Genomic DNA, 24,864 nt, shown 5'->3' with positions numbered 1-24,864 from the left:
TGGATTGATGAAAGGGAAATAATGTTTAACAAACCTACTAGAGTTCTTTTGAGGACATAACTAGCAGAATAGATAAGGGAGAACCAGTGGATGATGTGTATTTGGTTTTTCAGAAAGCTTTTGATAAAGTCCCACATAAAAGGTTAGTGTGTAAAATTAAAGCACATGGGATGGGGGTAATATATTGGCGGAATCATCCCAGATTCGCACTAAGTGCGGTAGCGGGCATGTAAAAAGACGTTGCTGGCGGGTTTTCATGCCATATCATCCCATTCCCGAGAAACACTTTCCATGGCAGATGGGTGCTCATTCGCCTGCCATGCCATCACCTCACTGCTTCATCATGCCAGGCACCATATTTAAAGTACAGCCGTGCTCAGTGCTTCCAGCCCAGGAGCTCATGCCACCAAACATGCCCGACGCCAGCAGGCATGGAAAATCCCGGCCATTGGCATGGATTGGGTTTGGGGAGGGGGAGGGAGCGTGCGGACAGAAAACAGTAGGAATAAATGGGTCTTTTTCAGAGTGGCAGGAATCTGCTTGGGTCCCAGCTATTCACAATATATATCAATGATTTCAATGAGGGAGTCAAATGTAATATTTCCAAGTTTGTTGACAACACAAAACTTGGGAATCTGAGCAATGAGGGTGTTAAGAGGCTTCATGGGAATTTAGACAAGTTGAGTGAGTGGGGAAAATGCACGGCAGATGCATTATAATGTGGAAAAGTGTGAAGTTATCCACTTTGGTGGGAAAAACAGAATGGCAAAGTATTATTTAAATGGTGGTAGATTGGGAAATGTTGATGTACAAAGGGGCCTTGGTGTCCTTGTACACCAGTCACTGCAAGCATGCAGGTGCAGCAAGCACTTAAGAAGACAATTGTTATGTTGGCCTTCATTGCAAGAGGACTTGAGTACAGGAGCAAGGATGTCTTACTGCAGCTGTACAGGACCTTGGTGAGACCACAGCTGGAGTATTGTGCGCTGTTTTGGTCTCCTTACCTAAGAAAGGATATACTTGCCATCGAGGGAGTGCAGTGAACGTTCACCAGACTGATTCCTGGGATGGCAGGATTGTCACAATGAGGAGAGATTGGGCTGACGAGGTCTGTATTCACTGGAGTTTAGAAGAATGAGAGGGGATCTCATTGAAACATAAAATTCTGACAGATGGACAGACTGGATGCGGGGATGATATTTCCTCTGGCTGGGGGTCTAGAACAGTCTCAGGATATGGACTAGACCATTTAGTACTGAGATGAGGAGAAACTTCTTCACTCAGAGGGTGGTGAATCTGTGGAATTCTCTACCACAGAAGACTGGAGGCCAAGTCACTGAATATATTTAAGAAGGAAATAGATCTCAAGAGGATGGGGAGAGGCCAGAGTATGGTGTTGAGATAGAGGATCAGCCATGATCATATTCAATGGTGGAGCAGGCTCGAAGGGCCGAGTGACCTGTTCCTCCTCCTGTTTTCGATGTTTCTATGTTTCAATGTGGTGATCCACGGCAACTGCATTATTTAAAGGAGATTAAATATTAGGTGGATGGTGATTATGAAAGCAGGATCAGCCATGGTCATATTGAATGACGGAGCAGGCTCAAAGGGCTGAATGACCTACTCCTGATCCCATTTTCTATGTTTCTATCCCACCCCCCTCCCCCTCCCTCCTCCCCCAGTGTGGGTTGTGACTGTATGGTATTAATAGTTACTGTTCATATCCATGAATTGTGGCTTTTATTCTTGAATAGTTACCATTATTTTCAGGCAGTTTTGTGTATGAAGCTGGAGTTCTTTTTAATCCCAAAAGCTGATTTGTTTTTGGACGGTGTGGTGAGAATGCCCTCCTTGGATCGGGATTTCTTTAGTATCGGCTCCTTCCTGTCCTTGTCCTTGGCCTTGGGATTGGACAACTTCTGCAGCTGGCCTGATAACACAAATATGAGACAAACCAGTTTCAGCAGAACCATGAGGAACAGCACAAGCTACATGCCTCTTGTCGGTCTATGAATGCTCCCATTATACCCTCTCTGGTGCATGAACCCTCCCATCACACACTACTATGAATCTCACCTGCTAGTCCAGGATGAGAACGTTCGATATTCTTCAACATGGATTCATATTTCATTGTCTCTGAATCATCTTGTTCTAAAATATATGCAAGAAGCATATATGTGAAATATACACATATAATAAATACATCAAATAATGCTAAATGCACTGTCAAATATACATTCCTCAAATGGGTTAAACACTACAGCTCTCATTCTGACATCAGAAATACATGAAGCCTCTTGAGCCTCTCCACCATTCAATATGATCTGAACTTCTACATCAGCTCCACTTTCCTGTCCCATCCCCATATAAGAACTAGAAGCAGGAGTAGGTCATTCAGGCCCTTGAGCCTGCCCCGCCATTCAATACAATCATGGCTGATCTCATTTCGGCCTCAACTCCAATTTCCTGCCCTCTCCCCATAACCTTTCAACCCGTTACTAATTAAAAATCTGTCTATCTCCTCCTTAAATTTATTCAGCGTCCTGGCATCCACTGCACTCTGAGGTACTGAATTCCACAGATTCACGACCCTTTGAGAAAAGTAATTCCTCCTCATCTCTGATTTAAATCTACCACCCCTTAGCCTAAAACTATGGCCTCTCGTTCTAAAATGCCCCACAAGGGGAAACATCCACTCCGCGTCTACTTTGTCTATCCCCTTTAGCATCTTATATACCTCAATTAGATCTCCTCTCATCCTTCTAAACTCTAGCGAGTATAGGCCTAAACTGCTCAATCTCCTCATAAGACAAGCCCCGCATCTCTGGAATCAATCTAGTGTACCTCCTCTGAACCGCCTCCAGTGCAACTACATCCTTCCTCAAGTAAGGGGACCAAAACTGTGCACAGTACTCCAGGTGCGTTCTCACCAATGCCTTGTACAGTTGCAACAACACTTCCCTATTTTTATACTCTCTTCCTTTAGCAATAAATGCCAAAATTCCATTTGCCTTCCTTATTACCTGCTGTACCTGCATACTAGCTTTCAGCGATTCATGCACGAGGACACCCAGATCCCTCTGCACTGAAGCATTCTGAAGTTTCTCTCCATTTAAATAATAAGTTGCCTTTTTATTCTTCCGACCAAAATAGATAACCTCACACTTATCCACGTTAAGCTCCAACTGCCAAATTTTGGCCCATTCACCTAATCTGTCCATATCCATTTGTAAATTTCTTATTTCTTCATTGCAACTTACTTTCCCACCTATTTTGGTGTCATCTGCAAATTTAGCTATAGTACCTTCTATCCCTGAATCCAAGTCATTCATATAGATTATAAATAGTTGGGGCCCAAGGACTGAACCCTGTGGCAACCCACTAGTTACAGCTTGCCATCCAGAAAAAGACCCATTTATCCCGACTCTCTGCTTTCTGTTGGTTAGCCAATCCTCTATCCAAGCTAATATATTACCCCTAGTTCCGTGTGATCTTATCTTGTGTATTAATCTTTTGTGCGGCACCTTATCAAAGGCCTTCTGGATATACTACATCTACAGGATCCTCATTATCCACTTTGCTTGTCACATCTTCAAAAAAGCAAATTAGTCAAACACGATTTACTCTTCATAAAACCATGCTGACTCTGATGGATTGCATTTTGACTTTCCAAATGCCCCATTACTACTTCCTTAATAATGGATTCCAACAATTGACCAACGACAGATGTTAAACTAACTGGTCTATAGTTTCCTACCTTCTGCCTCACCCGCCTTTTTGAATTAGGGTGTTATGTTAGCATTTTTCCAATCCACTGGAACCTTTCCAGAATCCAGGGAATTTTGGAATATTATAGCCAATGCATCCATTATCTCCGCTGCCACTTCCTTTAAGACCCTGGGATGTAGGCCATCAGGTCCTGGGGACTTGTCACCCTTTAATCCCAATAGTTTGCTCAGTACTTTTTCTCTAGTGATGGTGATTGCTCTAAGTTCCTCCTTCTCTATCCTCTGCACTACCTGTTACTATTGGGGTGGTACTAGTGTCCTCCACTGTGAAAACTGAGGCAAAATATTGATTAAGCGTCTCTGCCATTTCTACGTTCCCCACTATTAACTCCCCAGTCTCGTCCTCCAAGGAACCAACATTCACTTTAGCTATTCTCTTTTCTTTTATATATTTGTAGAAGCTTTTGCTATCAGTTTTTACATTTTGCACTAGTTTTCTTTCATAATTTACCTTTGCTCTTTTTATTATTTTTTTAGTAACCCTTTGTTGATCTTTAAAAGTTTCCCAATCTTCCAGCCTGCCACTGACCTTTGCAATTTGGTATGCCTTAGTTTTTTCCTTTATGTTATCTTTAACTTCCTTGCTTAGCCATGGATGCTTTTTCCCTTAATTCCTTAGAGTTCAAAATCTATCAACTCAGTCTTGAATATAATCAGTGACTGAGCATCCATAACCCATGGGGTAGAGAATTAGATTCACAAGCCCCTTAGTGAAGCAATTTCTCATGATCTTACTCCTAAATAGCCAGCCCATTATCCTGAGATTATGGTCCCAATGTTAACTGTGAAAGTGAGTTAAAACTGAGCCCTCGGGCTTTGAGTTCTAGACTCAGCAGCCAGGGGAAATGGCGTCCAACAGTGTCCTTTCACACTGCAACTATGAGATATTGATCCCTGATAGTTCTCATGTCACTCCGTATAAGCACAACTTATTATTGATTATTGAGCCATGTCTTGTGGTTTGCCCATTGGTTGCAGTTCGTGTCACTACCTAGTAGCAATGGTTGAACTCTACACCAACCAGTCTTGCTGCAAAAGCCCAAGGCTATTGGCCATTATTTGGATCATTGAACAGGCACTGAATTTACTCACTTGTTACTTTGATGAGAACATATCTTCTGCGCTCCTTCAGGATGTTGCTGGCAAGTTGAAGGGAGTTTTGATGCACACTGAGATTCATCAAGTTCCCAGACTCATCAATCAGATCGATGCAAGCTGGAACCATAAAATAGGAAGAGGAATCTGAGTTCCCACCTGAATTCACATTGAATTTCCTCCACTTCACTGCAGGGAATAGCTACTATTCACAGGTGCTTGCATCTGCTTCCCTGGGGTTGGCCCTCTGTCCCTACCCTCTTCCCCATACCTCTCCAAAATGACCATTCTTTTTGCATGCAAATGTCAACTGTAGCTCAGTGGGTCGTACTCTGATCTCTAAGTCAGAAGGTTGTGGGTTCAAACTCCACTCCAAGAATTGAGCACATAATCTAGCTTGACACTCAGTGCAGTACTGAAGGAGTGCTGCATTGTGGAAGGTGCTGTCTTTTGGATGAGACTTTAAACTGAGTGCCTATCAGTTCTCTCAGATAGTCACAAAAGATCCCATGGCACCATTTCAAAGAGGAGCAGGGTGTCCTGCCCAATATCAATCCCTCAACCAAATTCAATAAAAATACCATTATCTTATTGTTTGAGGGATCTTGATGTGCAATAATTGATTGCTACGTTATGACAGTGCCAAAATGCCAAAAATACTTAGTTAATTGTAAAGGGCTTTGGGACATCCTGAGTTGTGAAAAACACTATCAAAATGAAAGTCTACCATCGTTCTGTAATATTTCTAGTCTTGCACTCCCTACTTCACCTTCTTCCCTTTACTGTGCCCATGTTTGGAAGGTCACAGGCTGGAATCACATGCTGGCTGTTAATTTCAGTACAGGTTTTCCACCACCACCATTACATACCTTCAGTCTCACACCCACATGTCTGTTTGACATAGTCTATGAAGTTCACAATTCGACACAAGTGATTGAAAATCGCAGTCTGATCTGCTGTGATTTAAGAGAGGTACAGCATTAAAATTCTTCAAAGCCAAAGCTTGATGGAGGTTACTTCAGTTCAATTAAACCCACTGTCTCCATGCTGATTCTGTGTATTTTCATCATTAATTAACAATAGAAGATGTGCTTACTCAGTCTCATGGATTAATGTCCATTGCACAAGCTCATGATAATGGGTGAGAAACTCAAGCAAATATTTGATGCAGATCTCAACCCCAGCACATGTTCCCAACCCCCAAAGCCCAACAGGGCAACACAGTGTCACTGACTAATGACAGTACTGTCTAGCTACAGGTTTGGGCACCATCTCTTTATGGCTGAGGTGATATTGAAATGCTACCAATGGTGTGACACCCTCTGTAGATGCGGTGACATTGACCAGCTACAGCTATGGTGACACTATCTAGATACACATGTTGTGACACTCTCTGCAGATGTGGTGATATTGAATGGTTACAGGTGTGACGCTGACTAGTTACCATTTTGATTACAATTACTGGCTACAGGTATGGTGAGACTGTCTGCAGTTGTGACACTGGTTACTGCACAGTGACATTAACTAGCTACAGATGTGGTAACACCTTCTGGCTACAGATATGGTGCCACTGACTTAATACAGATGTACTGGTACTTCTTATAGGTTTAATAGCACTAAATGGCTGAAGATATGATCAAATAAAAGCAAAATACTGCAGATGCTGGAGATGTGTATGCTGCCAGATTAGTTTTTCTAACACTTTCTGTTTTTATTACAGATGTGGTACTAGTGAATAGTTAGGTGTGGCGACACTGGTTAGATTTGTGGAGCCACAGTCTGTCTACAAGTGTGATGACATTGGCTGGATAAAGATGTGATGACACTGTCTGGCCAAAGGTTTTGTGATACTGATTGCAGCAGACACATGGGAACACTACTACCTGGAAGTACCCCTCCAAGCCACACACCATCCTGACTCTGTTTCCGTCACTCAGCCAACTTTGCATCCATGCTGCTCTGGCCCTTTTATTCCATGGGCTCTGTTGCTGACAAGCCTGTTACATGGCAAGTCATCAAATGCCTTTTGAAAGTTCATATCCACCACATCAACTATATTACCCTCATCAACCCTCTATGTCACCCCATGAACAAAACACTTGTCCAAGTGACTGTTACTTTTGCCCCTAATTATCATTTCCAAAAGCTTTATCTCCACCAATGTTAAACTGGCCTGTAGTTTCTGGGTTTATACTTGAACAGGGCTGTAACATTTGCAATTCTCCAGTCCTCTGGCACCGCCCATGTAACTAAGCATGATTGGAAGATTACAATTAGGAGCAGGAGTAGGCCTTTACCTCTGCAATTATATATTAATATATATAAATATAATTTGTATATATATATATATATATATATTAATATAGATTATAGTCAGTGCCAGTGCGGATGGCATGCCCCCACCAGAAACAACACCTGTGTGGAGCTAACATGCTCCATGCCGACCCACCAGGCAGCCATAAAGCGCTGCGGGTGGACTAGTGAGGGTCGAGTGGGACCTGCCTTTGGGGTTGTAGAACCTCCCTCTGGAACTGCTGGCCAATCCGATTGGCTGGCAGCTCCATCAAGTCCCGACAGCACTGGGACTGCAGAAGGAAAAGAAGATCAAGGCCCATGGATCCCCAGAACAGGTAAGTCTGGCATCTTGGGATGGAAGGTTTGGGAAGGTTAGGGAGAGGGGCGGGGGGAGGGGAAGTGGGTGTGTTTAAGGGAGGGACTGGGTAAGAAAGAAGGGTGAGGTTCAACTTAAGCCCTGAAATCAGCAAAGGGCAGCCCCCAAAGAGCGACGCCCCCCTACTTCCTTCTCTCCTTTTAAACAGTTGAGTTAATAAAATTCGGGCTTCCCACCCCTGCCCGGCTGCCCAAGCCAAATGTTTTATGATGTGGGCAGCGTATTATCCGGTTCATTGGGCTTGATAACAAGCCTGATTGACCCTTAATATTCACTTAAATATGGCAGGCAGACTGCTGATTTCAGCGTCTGCTCACCCTGCCCCATATTATGGAGGTGAGTTCGGGGCTGGGCGGGAAGGTGGTGGGATGGCCGCCTGCCCTATTTTACGTGCTCCCCACAGGAAACACACCCGCTGGGGGAGTAATAGTCAGCCCCACATCTTCCTTCAGTGCTTTTCAGACTTCTTGCAGCTTTCGTTTGGAGACTGGTAGGGAATTTGTTAAGATTGATGAGAATGCTTCCACCTCAGAAACAAGTTCTGGGTAATGATGTGATTCACTGTAGTTCTGGATAGGGTGTCAGCCGTGGTATGTGATTTCCCTGGCACATACACAGCTATGTTCTGGTAATGCATCAACCTAAACCTGAACTGTTGGATTTTGATGATCTCTGTGGGATTCAAGAGGGTGATTAATGGTCGCTTTCAATTTGGAAGGGTAATCCTATCAAGTAGTCGGAGAATCTCTCTGCTGCCCACGTCACTGCCAATGCTTCCTTCTCTATGGTTGCTTTGTTTCTGTCAGACCCCTGGAGGCAAAGTATACAGGCTTTCCATTGCCATAATTTGGACTTGAATGAGTACAGCTCCAACAGCCTGTTGAGATGTATCAGCAGCCACCACCATGGGCAGTATTGGATCATAATGAGCCAGCACATCTGAAGAGATCGGCCTTTCCTTTATTTGCTGAAATGTGTTGACTTGCTCAATGCTCCCAAACCACTGTTGGCCCTTTTGGAAAAGGTCACTTAAAGGTTTGGTGATTGTAGCTAAATTTGGAATAAATTTGCCAACCTGATTGACCATTCCGAGGAGCCTCTAGACATCCTTTGGCAGTGAGAAGTCGCTGATGGCTTTCGTTTTTTGAGAGTCTGCCATGATACCGTCCATGAATGATGTACCCCAAGAATTTGAGAGTAGTTTTGGTGAATTCATGTTTCTCATTTAAGGTAAGACCTGCCTCTCGTAGCGCTTTGAGAACTTCCCGAATTCTATGGTCATGCTCCTGTCTTGTACCTCTGTGGATAAGGAGGTCATCCATATGACAAATGACTCCTTGTTTACCTTCCAGAATGTTTGACATCGTTCGCTGGAATATCTCCAGAGCTGATAAAATCCCAAAGGGGAGGCAGTTAAAACAGAACCATTCAAATGGTGTAATAAATGTTGTTAACAGCCTGGACTCCTGGTCAGGGGATATTTGTCAAAATATGCTATTACCGTCAAGTTTAGTGAAGAGGATGCTGTTGGTGAGTTTTGCCAAACTGTCACCCGCTGATGTGTTATAATGGATTTCTCTCTGGACTGCTTTGTTTAATTGTGTGAGATCAATGCAAGTCTGAGCTGAACATTCAGTTTGGGGGCTGTTACGAGTTCCGAACACCATAGGGTTGGCTCCGTGATGATAAAGCCTGATGATAAAGCCAGTCTGATGCCAATGTTTAGATCCTGGGTGCATCCAAGTGATTTTGTATTTTGCCTTCTGTCTAAAGATGGAGTTGGTGTTTGACATTTGAACAAAGGCACAGGAGAAGCTTGTCACTGCTGCATTCCTGATTCTCTAGGATACCATCCCATGCCTGATAGTCACTCCTACCCTTGCATTGAAGTCCCACATCATAATGAGCTTGTCCTCCTTAGGAATATTTGCAATAACTCTGTCCAGGTCCTCATAAGACTTGTAGTATTAGGGTATTCAGGGCCATAAGGGATAATGTGGGACTGAGGAAACACCACCTTCCACATAATGATGGAGGGTACACATGAGAGTGGTGGAGTGTAGTGGTGAGTCTGGTAGAAGTTGGCAAGAAGATAGCACATGGTCAGGATTGTAATCGGCATATATGTATTTAGTTATGTGTTATTAATCAACACTTATTGTTCAACTATGCAAGCTTCTAGAACTTTCCATGAGACAACATACAACCTTACAACATGGTGGCAGCAGGTGAAGGAACCCAAAATTCCTAAGAATGAAGAAACTGCAATTTGACCTGAGAGAAGTGCGCCTGAGAGAAGACTTCAAATACACAGCTGTAGATCACCTAAGAAGTCCCATTCCAGGCGTGGAGGCTGAAGGGCAGAAGAAAGATTCACTGTACAGCATAACAGGACTCCAGCAGAGCATGTGGAGGTCTGTTGTGAGACCCAATCAAAAGCAGAGTCTAAGGACCTAGCCAGATCGCAAAAGGTGAGAGCAAACTCCAAAAAAAGGCTGAAATAAGCTTTTAAATTTGGTGCAATAATCAGGTAGCACTGGCAGACTGATTGTTTTAATGAGTGCGGCTTGACGAATGCTGCAGCCCAGATCGAGAGTAGGCGCCATAACACCGCATGTGAACAAGAAATAACATTTTTAAAGAGAAGTCAGACCAAAAAATCGCCTTCAATTTAATTCTCCAAGCTTAGGAAAGCATCTAGCCAAATTGATTCGTTCAAAAGGTTTCTGCAGAATCACCAAAGTTTAAAGCACCGATGGGAGCCCGCCAAATCTCAACGGGGGAAGAAAAACCCATTACTCCAGCGCTATTAAATAAAATAAAGCTGTATTCCCCCTGCGCTGAAAACAGCTATGGATGGAAATTCAACACTGCCAGACCAATTAAGGTAGATGGAAAAGCCAGACCAGGTGTAAAACTGGGGTTATGGAGAAGATTTTTAAGATATATGATAGCATTAGGCTTGAATAAGAAAACAGGGGCTCAACAAGTGAATACACTATTACATTCAGTCAGTCCAATAGCTAACAATATAATTGCTAGACAAGGGTAACTTTGACGAGATCATGAAGTCCTTTGAAACCGACTTTAACCTAAGAAGCAATAAAATTTTGGAGCTAGCAAAATTTAACAAGAGAGTCCAAAAGCCCGGTGAGCTCCTAGTCTCTTTCATAAATGAGCTATACAGATTGGCTGAAGGCTATGACTATTGTGATCTTACATCGGATCTCATAAGAGTAATAGTAATGGGAGTGGCCGATGATACCCTTTCAGATGTACACAATTCAAAAGAAGATCTGACTTTGGAAAAGGCCATCCAAATTGTCACACGATGTCGGAAGTCCACCAGCAAAACTGATCCATTTTGCGTGGCAAAGTTAAACTGTGACACAGAGCAACCCCAAGAATCCAGCTCATAAAGCAACAAAAGGGCAAGGAGACTCCAGAGCAAGGAAAGCAATACCCAAGCAAAACACAAGACGGTGGAAGACCATGTCAGAACTGTGGTGCCAAAAGACCTCAGAGGTGCGAGCAGTGTCCAGCAATCACTGTGCAGAGCTTTCACTGCAACCACCTGGGACACTTTGGAAAGATGTGCAAGTCCAAAACCTCGAGACATGTGGAGGAACCCAAACGAGTCCATGAGATAGATGAGACACATAAAGAAGAAGTCCAACAATGCTTCTTGGGAGAAACGAAGGATCCCAGATTCACATTTTGGAATGCTGACATGTCTATAAATGGTTACCTCATGAATTTCAAGTTCAACACAGGAGTCAGTGTGATGGTCCTGTCAGATCAGGACCCGTGGTTAAAAGGGTCTGGCTATGGGTGACAGACACACCTTTGTATGGTCCCAGAGGAATCCAACCACCGGTCATGGGCATGATTCAAGAGCTGCTCTGGTATGGCAACAAGCAAATAATCAAAATTCAGTACGTCATCCACAATCAACTCTTTTCCCTCCTGAGCAGAGATACTTGTGTTACCCGCAAACTCCTCAAAATGACAGATGTCAAACAACCACTGTAGTCGACTACACTGAATTGGAGATTCCCAAGAGATCCACCTGTGCTAAGGATATCGACTGGGACTTAAGTTCGGAATTGTTCTCACTCTTTACAGAGGCAGTTATTCCAGCTCTTTTGCAGACGGCGGAAAATACTCTTCCTCAGCCAGACCAGCCAAACCTCCAGATGAGCACCAAAATACTGAAAACAGCAGATACAGAGGAGAAGGAGCAGCAGCAGAAGGTTGAGCCAGAATTCAGAGTCAAACAGTTGCTGTCACAGAACCAGGAAAAACTACAGCAACGAAGCTGGAGCTTCAAACTCACATGCACAACATGAAGTTGACCCTGGAGCAGGAGAGAAGTGACCATCAACTCACCAAGACAAAACTCAGGGAGGCACGAGTGCAGATGAAGAAACAGAGGACAGCATTAGAATCAAAACTGCAGGTTGAGCTCAAGAATGAGGGACACACAAACACAAGGGAGGTAAACCCTCAATTTCCAGGAAAAACATGGCAGATCTCACGGAAAAAGAAAACCTGAATCCACTCTATGAATGAACGGAGGAATAAGCCCATAGTGTCCAACCAAGGAAGACAGATTGTTGACAAAGAAAATGCAATCCTAAGGAGCGCAAGAAGTGAACCCAAGCATTTGAAATATTAAGTACTACAACTTCAACTCCAGGCCAACAAAGTCAGCCCAAAGCAGTTGAGACTACCGATCCTCCAAACTTGAAAAGAACGAGACGAGATCTGGAAGAGTCGTGAAGCCTCCAGACTGTCTGAATCTCTAAAGTCAGAAACTTGGGGGGAGAAGGGATAGTATGTAAATATTATTGTAATGTTATGATGTGGCAGATGGTGTGTGCCAGGCGGAAAATCCACAAGGGAAACTTGGTCGCGCTATCATAGCGCTTTTGCAATTTGTATTTATTACGAGCTGTGTGTACTGAATTCAGAAGCAATAAGTCCACCAAGACTTTTAGAGATTTTAAAAATGATATTAAAATATTTATTAATGAAATAAAAGATTTCAAGCATATATGTAAGACTACATTTACTTACTACTATAATAACTCCTAGGCCAGGATTTTTACCTTGTCGGGTGGGCGGGCCCGGGAGCAGTCATGAAGTTGACCGCTGCCCATGATCGGGCCCCGACATCAATTTCACACTGGCTGGCCAATAAACGGTCAGCTAGCATGAAACATGCACTGCAGCGCTGCCAGGGTTGGGGCGGGAGGAGGGCGAGTGTGGAAGTTGGCCATAACATTAAAAATAAAAAAGTTAGCAATGTTAAAAAGATATCCCCTCATGTGGCTCTGGCACATGAGCAGGGACATGTTATGAATGATTTTTAAAATATTTATTTCATTTTTTCACCCGTGGATGAGGTTTCCTAAAAAATCCAAAGGCCACTTGGCCTTTTTGCCTGCCCGACAACCATAAGTAGATGGGCAGCAAAAAATTTCATTCAATTAGAACTTTAATGGCCTTAATAAGCCTTTTAATTGTCGGCGGGCACATTGCCGACTCCCGCACACGCTCACCGACTGAAATATCATGTGAGTCTGCAATGACATCAGGACACTCGCCCGACGTCATGTGTCATTTTACACTTGTGCAGGTCAGGCGCGCGCATACCCGCTCATTGCAAATTTCTGCCTCTAAAATTCCTTAATAACCTGACTCCCAGTTACATACCCCTTTTAAGGCAACGGTCAAAAATAGATTTTAGATTCAAAGCTGAACCAGCAAGTTAACACAATACCGGCTTGGCAGTGAAATTCCAAATAGCTTTTCCCCAACTTCAGTTTCATTATATAGCAGACTTGTGCACAACTGGCTAGAGGTTTCATTAAGGCTATTTCACACACTCCTGTTAGATGTTACATGGTCTTCTCTCCACGCATCCTTTTATTCTCAAAGAACAAAGAAAAGTACAGCACAGGAACAGGCCCTTCGGTCCTCCAAGCTTGTGCCGATCATATTGCCTGTCAAACTAAAACATTTTGCACTTCCAGGGTCCATATCCCTCTATTCCCATCCTTTCATGTATTTGTCAAGCTGCCTCTTAAACACCACTATCGTACCTGCTTCCATCACCTCCTCTGGCAGCGAATTCCAGACACTCACTACCCTCTGCATAAAAAACTTGCCCTGCACATCTCCTCTAAAGTTTTCTCCTCTCACCTTAAATCTATGTCCCCTAGTAATTGACTCTTCCACCCTGGGAAAAAGCTTCTGACTATCTACTCTATCCATGCCACTCATAATTTTGTAAACTTCTATCAAGTCACCCTTCAATCTCCGTCACTCTAGTGAGAACAATCCGAGTTTCTCCAACCTCTCCTCATAGCTAGTAATCTCCAGACCAGGCAGCATCCTGGTAAACCTCCTCTATGCCTTCTTCATATATGTTTCTCTCTTTTTAAAATATATATTCTATTGCTCCATATGTCTTTGAAACTGTATATTCCTCATAATGTAAAAACTTTCATGTTGCCAATATTGTCAGTAACCTTTGGAAAATATAAACACACTCCTTAGCCTTGCTTATATGGCTAGTTGTAAACAGACTAAGATCCCTTTGAAATCCAACAATCCCTTCACTATTTAACAATGCAAATTCCCTTCACACCTTATATTCTAAGGCAGCGTCCATGTTTACTCATTAGCATGTCAAGCACCTAGCTTCTTTTGATGATTTCAAGCTTGTACTCCAAATGTAATTAAATCCCACAGACAAACCAGAATCACAGAATCACAAAGTGCAGAAGAGGCCCTTCAGCCCATCAAGTCTGCACCGACATGTGAGAAACATAGAAACATAGAAACTGGGAGCAGGAGTAGGCCATTTGGCCCTTTGAGCCTGCTCCGCCATTCATTATGATCAAGGCTGATCATCCAACTGAATAGCCTGCTCCTGCTTTCTCCCCAAATCCTTTGATCCCTTTCGCCCCAAGAGCAATATCTAACACCTTCTTGAAAACATACAATGTTTTGGTCTCAACTACTTTCTGTGGTAACGAATTCCACAGGCTCACCACTCTCTGGGTGAAGAAATTTCTCCTCATCTCAGTCCTAAATGGTCTACCCCGTATCCTCAGACTCTGACCCCTGGTTCTGGACTCCCCCACCATCAGGAACCTCCTTCCTGCATCTATCCTGTCTAGTCCTGTTAGAATTTTATAGGTTTCTATGAGATCCCCCCCTCATTCTTCTGAACTCCAGTGAATATAATCTCTCCTCATATGTCAGTCCCGCCATCCCAGGAATCAGTCGGGTAAACCTTCGCTGCACTCCCTCTATAGCAAGTACATCCTTCCTCAGATAAGGAGACCAAAACTGCACACAATATTCCAGGTGTGGTCTCACCAAGGCCCTGTACAATTGCAGCAAGACATCCCTGTTCCTGTACTCGAATTCTCTGGCTATGAAGGCCAACATACCATTTCCCTTCTTTACCGCCTGCTGCACCTGCATGCTTACCTTCAGCGACTGGTGTACAAGGACACCCAGGTCTCGTTGCACATTCCCCTCTCTCAATTTATAGCCTTCCAGATAATAATCTGCCTTCCTGTTTTTGCTACCAAAATGGATAACCTCACATTTATCCACATTATACTGCATCTGCCACGCATTTGCCCACTCACTCAGCTTGTCCAAATCACATTGAAGCATCTCTGCATCCTCCTCACAGCTCACCCTCCCACCCAGCTTTGTGTCATCTGCAGAGACATTACATTTAATTCCCTCATCTAAATCATTAATATATATTGTGAATAACTGGGGTCCCAGCAGCGACCCCTGCGGTACCTCACTAGTCACTGCCTGCCATTCAGAAAAAGACCCATTTATTCCTACTCTTTGTTTCCTGTCTGCCAACCAGTTTTCTATCCATCTCAATACTCTACCCCCAATCCCAAGCACTTTAATTTTACATGCCAATCTCTTATGTGGGGCTTTGTCGAGAGCCTTCTGAAAGTCCAAATAAACCACATGTGGTTTGTGTCCTGTACACAAAAAGCAGGACAAATCTAATCCGGCCAATTACTGCCCCATCAGTCTACTCTCGATCATCAGTAAAGTAATGGAAGGGGTTTTTTAAAATTCATTCATGGGATGTGGGCTTCACTGGTTGCGCCAGCATTTATTCCCCTATCCCTAGATGCCCTTGAGAAGGTGGTGGTGAGCTGCCTTCCTGAATTGCTACAGTCCATGTGGTCTAGGTACACCCACAGTGTGGTTAGAGAGGGACTTCCAGGATTTTGACCCAGCGACAGCGAAGGAACGGTGATATATTTCCAAGACAGGATGGTGAGTGACTTGGAGGGGAACCTCCAGGTAGTAGTGTTCCCATCTATCTGCTGCCCTTGTCCTTCTAGGTGGTAGTGGTTGTGGGTTTGGAAGGTGCTGTCTAAGGAGACTTGGTGAATTCCTGCAGTGCATCTTGTAGATGGTACACACTGCTGCTATTGTGCATTGGCAGTGGAGGAGTGAATGTTTGTGGATGTGGTGCCTGCCAATCAAGCGGGCTGATTTGCCCTGGATGGTGTCAAACTTCTTGAGTGTTGTTGGAGCTGCACTCATCCAGGCAAGTGGAGAGTATTCCATCACACTCCTGACTTGTGCCTTGTAGGTGGTGGACAGGCTTTGGGGAGTCAGGAGGTAGGTTACTTGTTGCACGATTCCCAGCCTCTGACCATCAACAATGCTATCAAGCGGCACTTGCTTAGCAATAACCTGCTTACTGACACTCAGTTTGGGTACCGCCAGGGTCATTCAGCTCCTGACCTCATTACAACCTTGGTTCAAACATGGACAAAAGAGCTGAACTCAAGAGGTGAGGTGAGAGTGACTGCCTTTGACATCAAGGCAGCATTTGACTGGGTATGGCATCAAGGAGCCCTAGCAAAACTGGAGTCAATGGGAATCAGAGGGAGAAATCTCCGCTGGTTGGAGTCATATCTAGCACAAAGGGAGGTGATTGTTGGAGGTCTTAGTTCCAGGACATCACTGCAGGAGTTCCTCAGGGCATTGTCCTGGGCCAACCATCTTCAGCTGCTTCATCAATGACCTTCCTTCCATCACAAGGTCAGAAGTGGGGATGTTTGCTGATGATTGCACAATGTTCAGCACCACCCGTGACTCCTCAGATATTGAAACAGTCCATGTCCAAATGCAGCAAGCCCTGGACAACATCTAAGCTTGGACTGACAACTGGCAAGTATCATTCACACCACACAAGTGACAGGCAATGACCATTTTCAACAAGAGAGAATCCAACCATTGCTCCTTGACATTTAATGGCATTACATTGAATCTCCCACTATCAACATCCTGAGGGTTACCATTGACCAGAAACTGAACTGGGGTAGCCATATAAATACTGTGGCTACAAGACCGGGTCAGAGGCTGGGAATCCTGCAGTGAGTAACTCACCTCCTGACTCCCCAAAGCCTGTCCATCTATAAGGAGCAAGTCAGGAGTGTGAAGGAATACTTTCCACTTGCCTGGATGAGTGCAGCTCCAATAACACTGAAGAAGCTTGACACCGTCCAGGACAAAGCAACCCGCTTGATTTGCACCACATCCAGAAACATTCACTCCCTCCACCACCAAGTAGCACACAGTAGCAGCAGTGTGTACCATCTACAAGATGCACTGCAGGGACTCACCAAGCCTCCTTAGACAGCATCTTCCAAACCCACGACCACTACCATCTAGAAGGACAAGGGCAGCAGACACATGAGAATACCACCACCTGGAAGTTGCCCTCCATGCCACTCACCATCCTGACTTGGAAATAAATCATCGTTACTTCACTGTCGCTAGGTCAAAATCCTGGAACTCCCTCTCCAACAGCACTGTGGGTGTACCTACATCACAGGGACTGCAGTGGTTCAAGAAGGCAGCTCACCAACACCTTCTCAAGGGCAATTAAGGATGGGCAATAAATGTTGGCCTAGCCAACGACGCCCACATCCCATGAATAAACAATAAAGAACACTTGCTATCCCTACACTGTTGGCCTCAGCAGTTTATCTGGTTCGTAATTAAAACTAAGGACAACGAAGGTTTCAGTGGGAACAACACACCCACAGTCACTGAAGCACAAAGCACAGCAGCCGACATTCCACATGGGCATGGAGAAGCCAGGGATTGCCACCTACCTCCATGCTTAATGGTGACGAACATTCCTGATCGAGAACTGTGGCAATTTCTCTCGTTAAAGTCTCTGGGGGCAATGAGCTGGCAGCTCAACACAGTCTAACTACACCTGAGTTCTTGTGTAGGGAGGTGTAATCTGAACTCCCAATGGGAGACTGTAATCTGAGCCCACACTTAACTATGGGGATTACACTCTGCAGGAAAATCAACACGAAAGCACAGTTTCAGACACTGCCAGTCTTCCCCAGAACAATTAAACTCTGTCCCTAGCTAACGTCTCTAAGTCTCCCCAGTACAGTTGTCTCAAGGTGAACCAACCCCTTGGTGTCATGTTTGACCCTGAGATGAGCTTCCGACCACTATTCTGTGGAGACCATCTATTTCCACCCACATAACATTGCCACAATGCACTCCTACCCCAACTCCTCTGATGCTGGAACCCTCCTTCATGTCTTTGTTGCCTCTAGACTTGGCCAATCTGAGTCCCAGGCCATGACTGCAGGAGTTCCTCAGGGTAGTGTCCTCGGCCCAAACATCTTCAGCTGCTTCATCAACGACCTTCCTTCCATCATAAAGTGGAAGGTTGTTAAAGGAAGCCACGGGGGAAATAACGGGTGCTCTGAGGATCATTTTCCAATCCTCACTAGATACAGATGTTATGATGCGGCAGATGACGTGTGCCAGGTGGATCAATTCCACAAGGGAAACCTGATTTATCTAAAAACGTAAATTCTCCTCACCTCACATTCTAAAACTTCAGCCATCTTTATCTATTTAACATTTCAAACCTAGCTTCTTTTGATGAATCAAAGCCTCCATACCAGCTGTCTCCAATTCAATTAAATCCCACACACATACAGAAACTATCCAAACCCCACTACTAACCTACTTTTACAATAAATCACAATAATTTAATGAGAATTATTATACTTTCGTGACAACAGGTGAGGTCCCAGAGGATTGGAGGTCTGCAAACGTTGCACTATTATTTAAAAAGGTGCGAGGGATAGGTCAGAAAATTATAGGCTGGTCAGTCTGACTTCAATGCTGGGCAAATTATTGGAAACAATTCTGAGAGACAGGATAAACCGTCACTTAGAAAGGAACAGATTGATCTGGGATAGTCAGCATGGTTTTATTAAGGAAAGGTCGTGTCTCACTAACTTAATTGAATTTTTTGAAGAAGTAACAAAAAGGACTGATGAGGGTAGTGTTGTCGACATCGATTCCAATAAAGCATTTGACAAGATCCCACATGGCAGGCTGATTAGGAAAGTGAGATCACATGGGATAGATATAGGGGAAGGCGGCAGGTTGGATACAAAATTGGCTCAGTGACAGGGAACAAAGGGCAACGGTTGATGGATGATTTTGTGAATGGAAAACAGTTTCCAGTGGTGTGCCACAGGGGCCCTTGCTGTTTGTTGTATATATTAACGATTTGAACATAAATGTGGAAGGTATGATTGGGAAATTTGCAGATGACACAAAAATTGCCCTTGTGGTTGATAGTGAAGAGGATAGCTGTTGTCTCCAGAAAGATATCAATAGTTCGGTTGAGTGGGCGGTGAAGTGGCAAATGGAATTCAATGCTGAAAGGTGTGAGGTAATGCACTTGGGGAAGGCAAACAAAGCAAGCGGATACTCGATAAATGGGAAGTTATTGAAAGGGGTTGAGACCTTGGAGTGCATGTCCACAGGTCCTTGAAGGTGGCAGGACATGTGGACAAGGTTGTCAGCACATGGAATGGTTTCCTTTACTGGGCGAGGTATTGAATACAAAAGCAGGGATGTCATGATGGAACTGTATAAAACGCTGGTTAGGCCACAGCTGGAATTGTGTACAGTTCTGGTCACCACATTACAGAAAGTACATAATTGCTCTGGAGAGAGCACTTAGGAGATTTATAAGAATGTTGCCAGGGCTTGAAAATTGCAGCTATGAGGAGAGATTGGATAGGCTAGGCTAGGGTTGTTTTACTTAGAAGAGGAGGCTGAGGGGTGACCTAATTGAGGTGTACAAAATTATGAGGGGCCTAGATAGGATAGACAGTAAAGACCTGTTTCCCCTAGCTGAGGGGTCAATTACCAGCGGGCATAGATTTAAAGTCATTGGTAGGATTAGAGGGGACATGAGGAAAAACGTTTTCACCCAAAGGGTGGTGGGAATCTTGAATTCACTGCCTAAGTTGGTGGTTGAGACTGAAACACTCAACTCATTTAAAAGGCATCTGAAGCGCTGTAACCTGCAAGGCTACAGACCAGGGGCTTAAAGTGGGATTAAAATAAGCCACTAGTATCTTTTTCCTCTTTTTGGCTGGTGCAGGCACGATGGGCTGAATGGCCTCTGTCTGGTTCTAAGTGGGGATATTCACTGATGATTGCACAATGCTCATCACCATTCGCAACTCCCCAGATATTGAAGCCGTCCATGTCCATATTCAGCAAGATCCGGACAATATTCAGGCTTGGGCTGGTAAGTGCAAAGTAACATTTGTGCCACACAAGTACCATCTCCAACAAGAGAGAATCTAATAATTTCCCCTTAATATTCAGTGGCATTACCATCGCTGAATCCCCTCGCTATCAACATCCTGGGGGTTACCACTGACCAGAAATTAAACGGGACTAGCCATATAAATACTGTAGCTACTTGACCAGGTCAGAGGCTGGGAATTCTGCGGCAAGTAACTCACCTTCTGACTCCCCAAAGTCTGCCCACCATCTACAAGGCACAAATCAGGAGCGTGATGGAAAACTTGCCAGGATGAGCGCAGCTCCAACAACACTCAAGAAGCTTGACACCACCAATGCAGCCTGCTTGGTTGGTAGCCCATCCTCCACCATGGACACACAGCGGCATCTACAAGATGCACTGCAAGCAACTTGCCAAAGCTCCTGCGACAGCACCTTCCAAACCTGCGGTCTCTGCCACCCAGAAGGACAAGGGCAGCAGACACATGGGAACACCACCACCTGCAAATTCTCCTCCAAGCCACTAACCATCCTGACTTGGAAATATATCGCCGTTCCTTCACTGTCGTTGGGTCAAAATCCTGGAACTCCCTTCCTAACAGCGCTGTGGATGTACCTACACCACATGGACTGCAGCGGTTCAAGAGGCAGCTCACCAGCACCTTCTCAAGGGCAATTAGGGATGGGCAATAAAGACTGGTCTTGTCACGGACATTGCACTAGGCCTGGTCAGTAATCTTCTCCTTTGTGTTGTCGCATCACCTTCTTGAGAGCAATTAGGGATGGACAATAACTGTTGGCCTTGTCACTGACTCATCCCATCGCCAAATAAAAGTCAGACTGGAGACACCATCAGGGTAGGCCAGACCCTGCTTCGAAATTCCAGCTGCAGGGAAGATAAATTGAAGGACTCCACCTTCTCCGCCCAGATAAATGGCCCTCACTGAACAACTAGTTCAACACAAGGCCAGTCAAGAACGCAGGATACATTCTCCTCAATCACATTTTAATTGCCAGTATTCATACAGCAGAATCTTTTCACTCAAAAGCAGTTAAATGTATTTTAAGACTAGTTTCAAATAAAAATATTGATAGACAAAAATAACCACAAAGATTAGAATAATACTTTAAAAAATCAACCCCATCTCTATCTCATGGTGATTCAGCATGGGTATAGCTGTTCCCCATCACGACTCAATCTGTGGGACCACTGTGCCCCATCAGGGGTTTGACAGGGTAGAAGTGAAGAGGCTATTTCCACTGGCTGGGGAATCTAGAGCAAGGGGCCCAGTCTCAGAAGAAGGGCCTGATCATTTTGGACTGAGATGAGGAGAAATTTCTTCACTCAAAGGGTTGTGAACCTCTGGAATTCTCTATCCCAGAGAGTTGTGGATGCTCCATCATTGAATATATGTAAGGCTGGGACAGATAGACTTTTGGTCTCTCAAGGAATTAAGGGATATGGAGAGTGGGCGGGAAAATGGCAGTGAAGCCTAAGCTCAGCCATGATCATATTGAATGGTGGAGCAGGCTCAACGGGACACATGGTCTACTCCTGCTCCTTTTTCTTGCGTTCTTGAATACGGGTATGATTGCACCCCATGGTGATTCAGTGTGGGGATGATTGTACCACACGGTGACTCAGTGTGGGGATGACTGTATTCCATAGTGACTCAGTGCAGAGATGCTTGTACCCCATGGTGACTCAATGTGGGGATGACTACCATATGGCGATTCAGTGTGGGGATGACTCTGTCACATGGTGACTCAGTGTTGGGATAACTGTACCTCATGGTGACTCAGTATGGGGATGACACTATTGCACGATGATCCAGTGTGCGGACGGCTGTACCCCATGGTGACGCAGTGTGGAGGTGACTCTAGCACATGATGACCCAGTGTGCAGATGACTGTACCGCATGGTGACTCAGTGTGGGGATGGCTGTACCCCACAGTGACTGTGTGGGGATGACTGTAACCCATGGTGATTGTGCGGGGATGACTGTAACCCATGGTGGCTCAGTGTGTGGATGACTGTACCCCATGGTGACTCAGTGTGGGGTTGACTGTACCCCGTGATAACTCAGTGTGGGGATGACTCTTTCACACGGTGACTCAGTGTGTTACTCCACCATGATTATATCATTGTTTATTGTTGCATGAGTCAGTGTATGGTAGGAGGAGGGGTGATTTGAGAAACAGGTCACTGTTCAGAGGCTCTGTAGCTGCTGTTGAAGATGAATAATTAGATATCTTGTCACCTTTCGGTGACTGGGTTCAGCCAAACTGCTAATTCTGCTCCCAAACTGACTGGGATTAATCCAGTCTGGTTTGTTAGTCCATGCAGCTGATCCAAGTCAGCCTTCAAACTGTGTGATGGGCCGGAAAAATAGCAAGTGTCCACATTGTGTGATTCAAGGGTTTGGAGAAGATGAAAGAGAACATTCGATCTCACAAGAAGTCCGACAAGCGCACGGTAAAGACTGCCAGCAGCCAGAAGGTTAAAACAATTGACCAGCGAGAACCCTGCAACACAAAGGAGAAGATTACTTGCCAGGGCTGGTGCAAACACTGTAACAGCAAATTCTTAAACCCCATTGTACCAGAGTGTGAAAGGACAGTGTTTGACCCCGTGTTCCAGTATGGGAAAGGAAAGTGTGTCACCCACTGTCCCAGAGTGTGAAAGGACAGTTTGTGACCCAGTGTGGGAAAGGACACTGTGCCACCCAGGGTCCCAGAGTGTGAAAGGACAGTGTGTCACCCAGTGTCCCAGAGACTGAAAGGACAGTGGGTGACCCAGTGTCCCAGAGTGAGAAAGGACATGTGTGTGACTCAGTGTCCCATAGCGTGAAAGGACATTGTGTGACCCAGTGTCCCAGAGTGAGAAAGGACAGTTTATGACCCAGTGTCCCAGAGTGTGAAAGAACAGTGTATGACCGAGAGTCCCAGAGAGTGAAAGGACAGCGTGTTACCCAGTGTGCCAGAGTGTGAGAGGACAGTGTGTGACCCAGTGTGGGAAAGGAAAGTATGTCACCCAGTGTCCCAGGGTGTGAAAGGACAGTTTGTGACCCAGTGTGGGAAAGGAAAGTGTGTCATACAGTGTCCCAGAGTGTGAAATGACAGTGTGTGACCCAGTATCCCAGAGTGAGAAAGGACAGTGTGTGACCCAATGTGGGAAAGAAAAGTGTGTGACCGAGTGTCCCAGAGAGTAAAAGGTCAGTGTGTGACCCAGTGTGGGAAAGGAAAGTGTGTCACCCAGAGAGTGAAAGGACAGTGTGTGACCCAGTGTCCCAGAGTGAGAAAGGACAGTGTGTGACCCAGTATCCCAGAGTGTGAAAGGACAGTTTGTAACCCAGTGAGGGAAAGGAAAATGTGTCACCCAGTGTCCCAGAGTGAGAAAGGACAGTGTGTGACCCAGTGTGGGAAAGGAAACTGTGTCACACAGTGTTGCAGAGTGTGAAAGGACAGTTTGTGACCGAGTGTCCCAGAGAGTGAAAGGACAGCGTATGACCCAGTGTGTGGAACACTTTCCCAGAGTGTGAAAGGACAGTGCATCACGCAGTGTCCTAGAGTGTGAAAAGACAGTTTATGACCCAGTGTGGGAAAAGAAAGTCTGTCACCCAGTGTCCCAGGGTGTAAAAGGACAGTTTGTGTCCCAGAATGAGAAAGGACAGTGTGTGATTCAGTGTCCCAGAGTGAGAAAGGACAGTGTGTGACCCAGTGTCCCAGAGTGTGAAAGGACAGTGTGTGACCCTATATGGGATAGAAAAGTGTGTCACCCAGTGTCGCAGAGTGTGAAAGGACAGTTTGTGACCGAGTGTCCCAGGGAGTGAAAGGACAGTGTATAACCCAGTGTCCCAGTGTGTGGAACGCTTTCCCAGAGTGAGAAAGGACAGTGTGTGACCCAGTGTCCCAGGGTGTGAAAGGACAGTGTGTGACCCAGTGGCCCAAAGTGAGAAAGGAAAGTGTGTCACCCAGTGCCCCAGAGTGTGAAAGGACAGTTTGTGACCCAGTGTGGGAAAGGAAAGTGTATCACCCAGTGTCCCAGAGTGTGAAGGATAGTTTGTAACCCAGTGTGGGAATGGACAGTGTGTGACCCAGTGTCCCAGAGTGTGAAAGGATAGTTTGTGACCCAGTGTGGGAATGGACAGTGTGTTACCCAGTGTCCCAGAGTGTGAAACGACAGTGTGTGACCCAGTGTGGGAAAGGAAAGTGTGTCACCCAGTGTCCCAGAGTATGAAAGGACAGTTTGTGACCCAGTGTGGGAATGGACAGTGTGTTACCCAGTGTCCCAGAGTGTGACCCAGTATGGGAAAGGAAAGTGTGTCACCCACTGTCCCAGAGTGTGAAAGGACAGTGTGTGACCCAGTGTGGGAAAGGACAGTGTGTTACCCAGTGTCCCAGAGTGTGAAAGGACAGTGTGTGACCCAGTGGCCCAAAGTGAGAAAGGAAAATGTGTCACCCAGTGTCCCAGAGTGTGAAAGGACAGTTTGTGACCCAGTGTGGGAAAGGAAAGTGTATCACCCAGTGTCCCAGAGTGTGAAGGATAGTTTGTAACCAACCCAGTGTGGGAATGGACAGTGTGTGACCCAGTGTCCCAGAGTGTGAAAGGATAGTTTGTGACCCAGTGTGGGAATGGACAGTGTG

At 45.1% G+C, this 24,864-nt stretch overlaps 1 protein-coding gene across 1 annotated transcript; it reads right to left on the bottom strand.

The window, feature by feature from the left end:
• Positions 1-1,717: 1,717 nt before the first annotated feature.
• c8h22orf15 (chromosome 8 C22orf15 homolog) lies at positions 1,718-6,645 on the bottom strand. Its single transcript, XM_078552846.1, has 4 exons — positions 5,753-6,645; positions 4,881-5,003; positions 2,077-2,151; positions 1,718-1,930 (listed from the first exon to the last, which is right to left on the bottom strand). The coding sequence occupies exons 2-4, from the start codon at positions 4,966-4,968 to the stop codon at positions 1,767-1,769; spliced, it is 327 nt and encodes a 108-aa protein (XP_078408972.1). The 5' UTR covers positions 4,969-5,003; positions 5,753-6,645; the 3' UTR covers positions 1,718-1,766.
• Between the last annotated feature and the right edge of the window lie 18,219 nt (positions 6,646-24,864).

Source organism: Cetorhinus maximus, chromosome 12, assembly GCF_964194155.1.
Source record: "Cetorhinus maximus chromosome 12, sCetMax3.hap1.1, whole genome shotgun sequence".
Taxonomy (NCBI): domain Eukaryota; kingdom Metazoa; phylum Chordata; class Chondrichthyes; order Lamniformes; family Cetorhinidae; genus Cetorhinus; species Cetorhinus maximus.
This window is presented reverse-complemented; position numbering and strand designations above follow the sequence as displayed.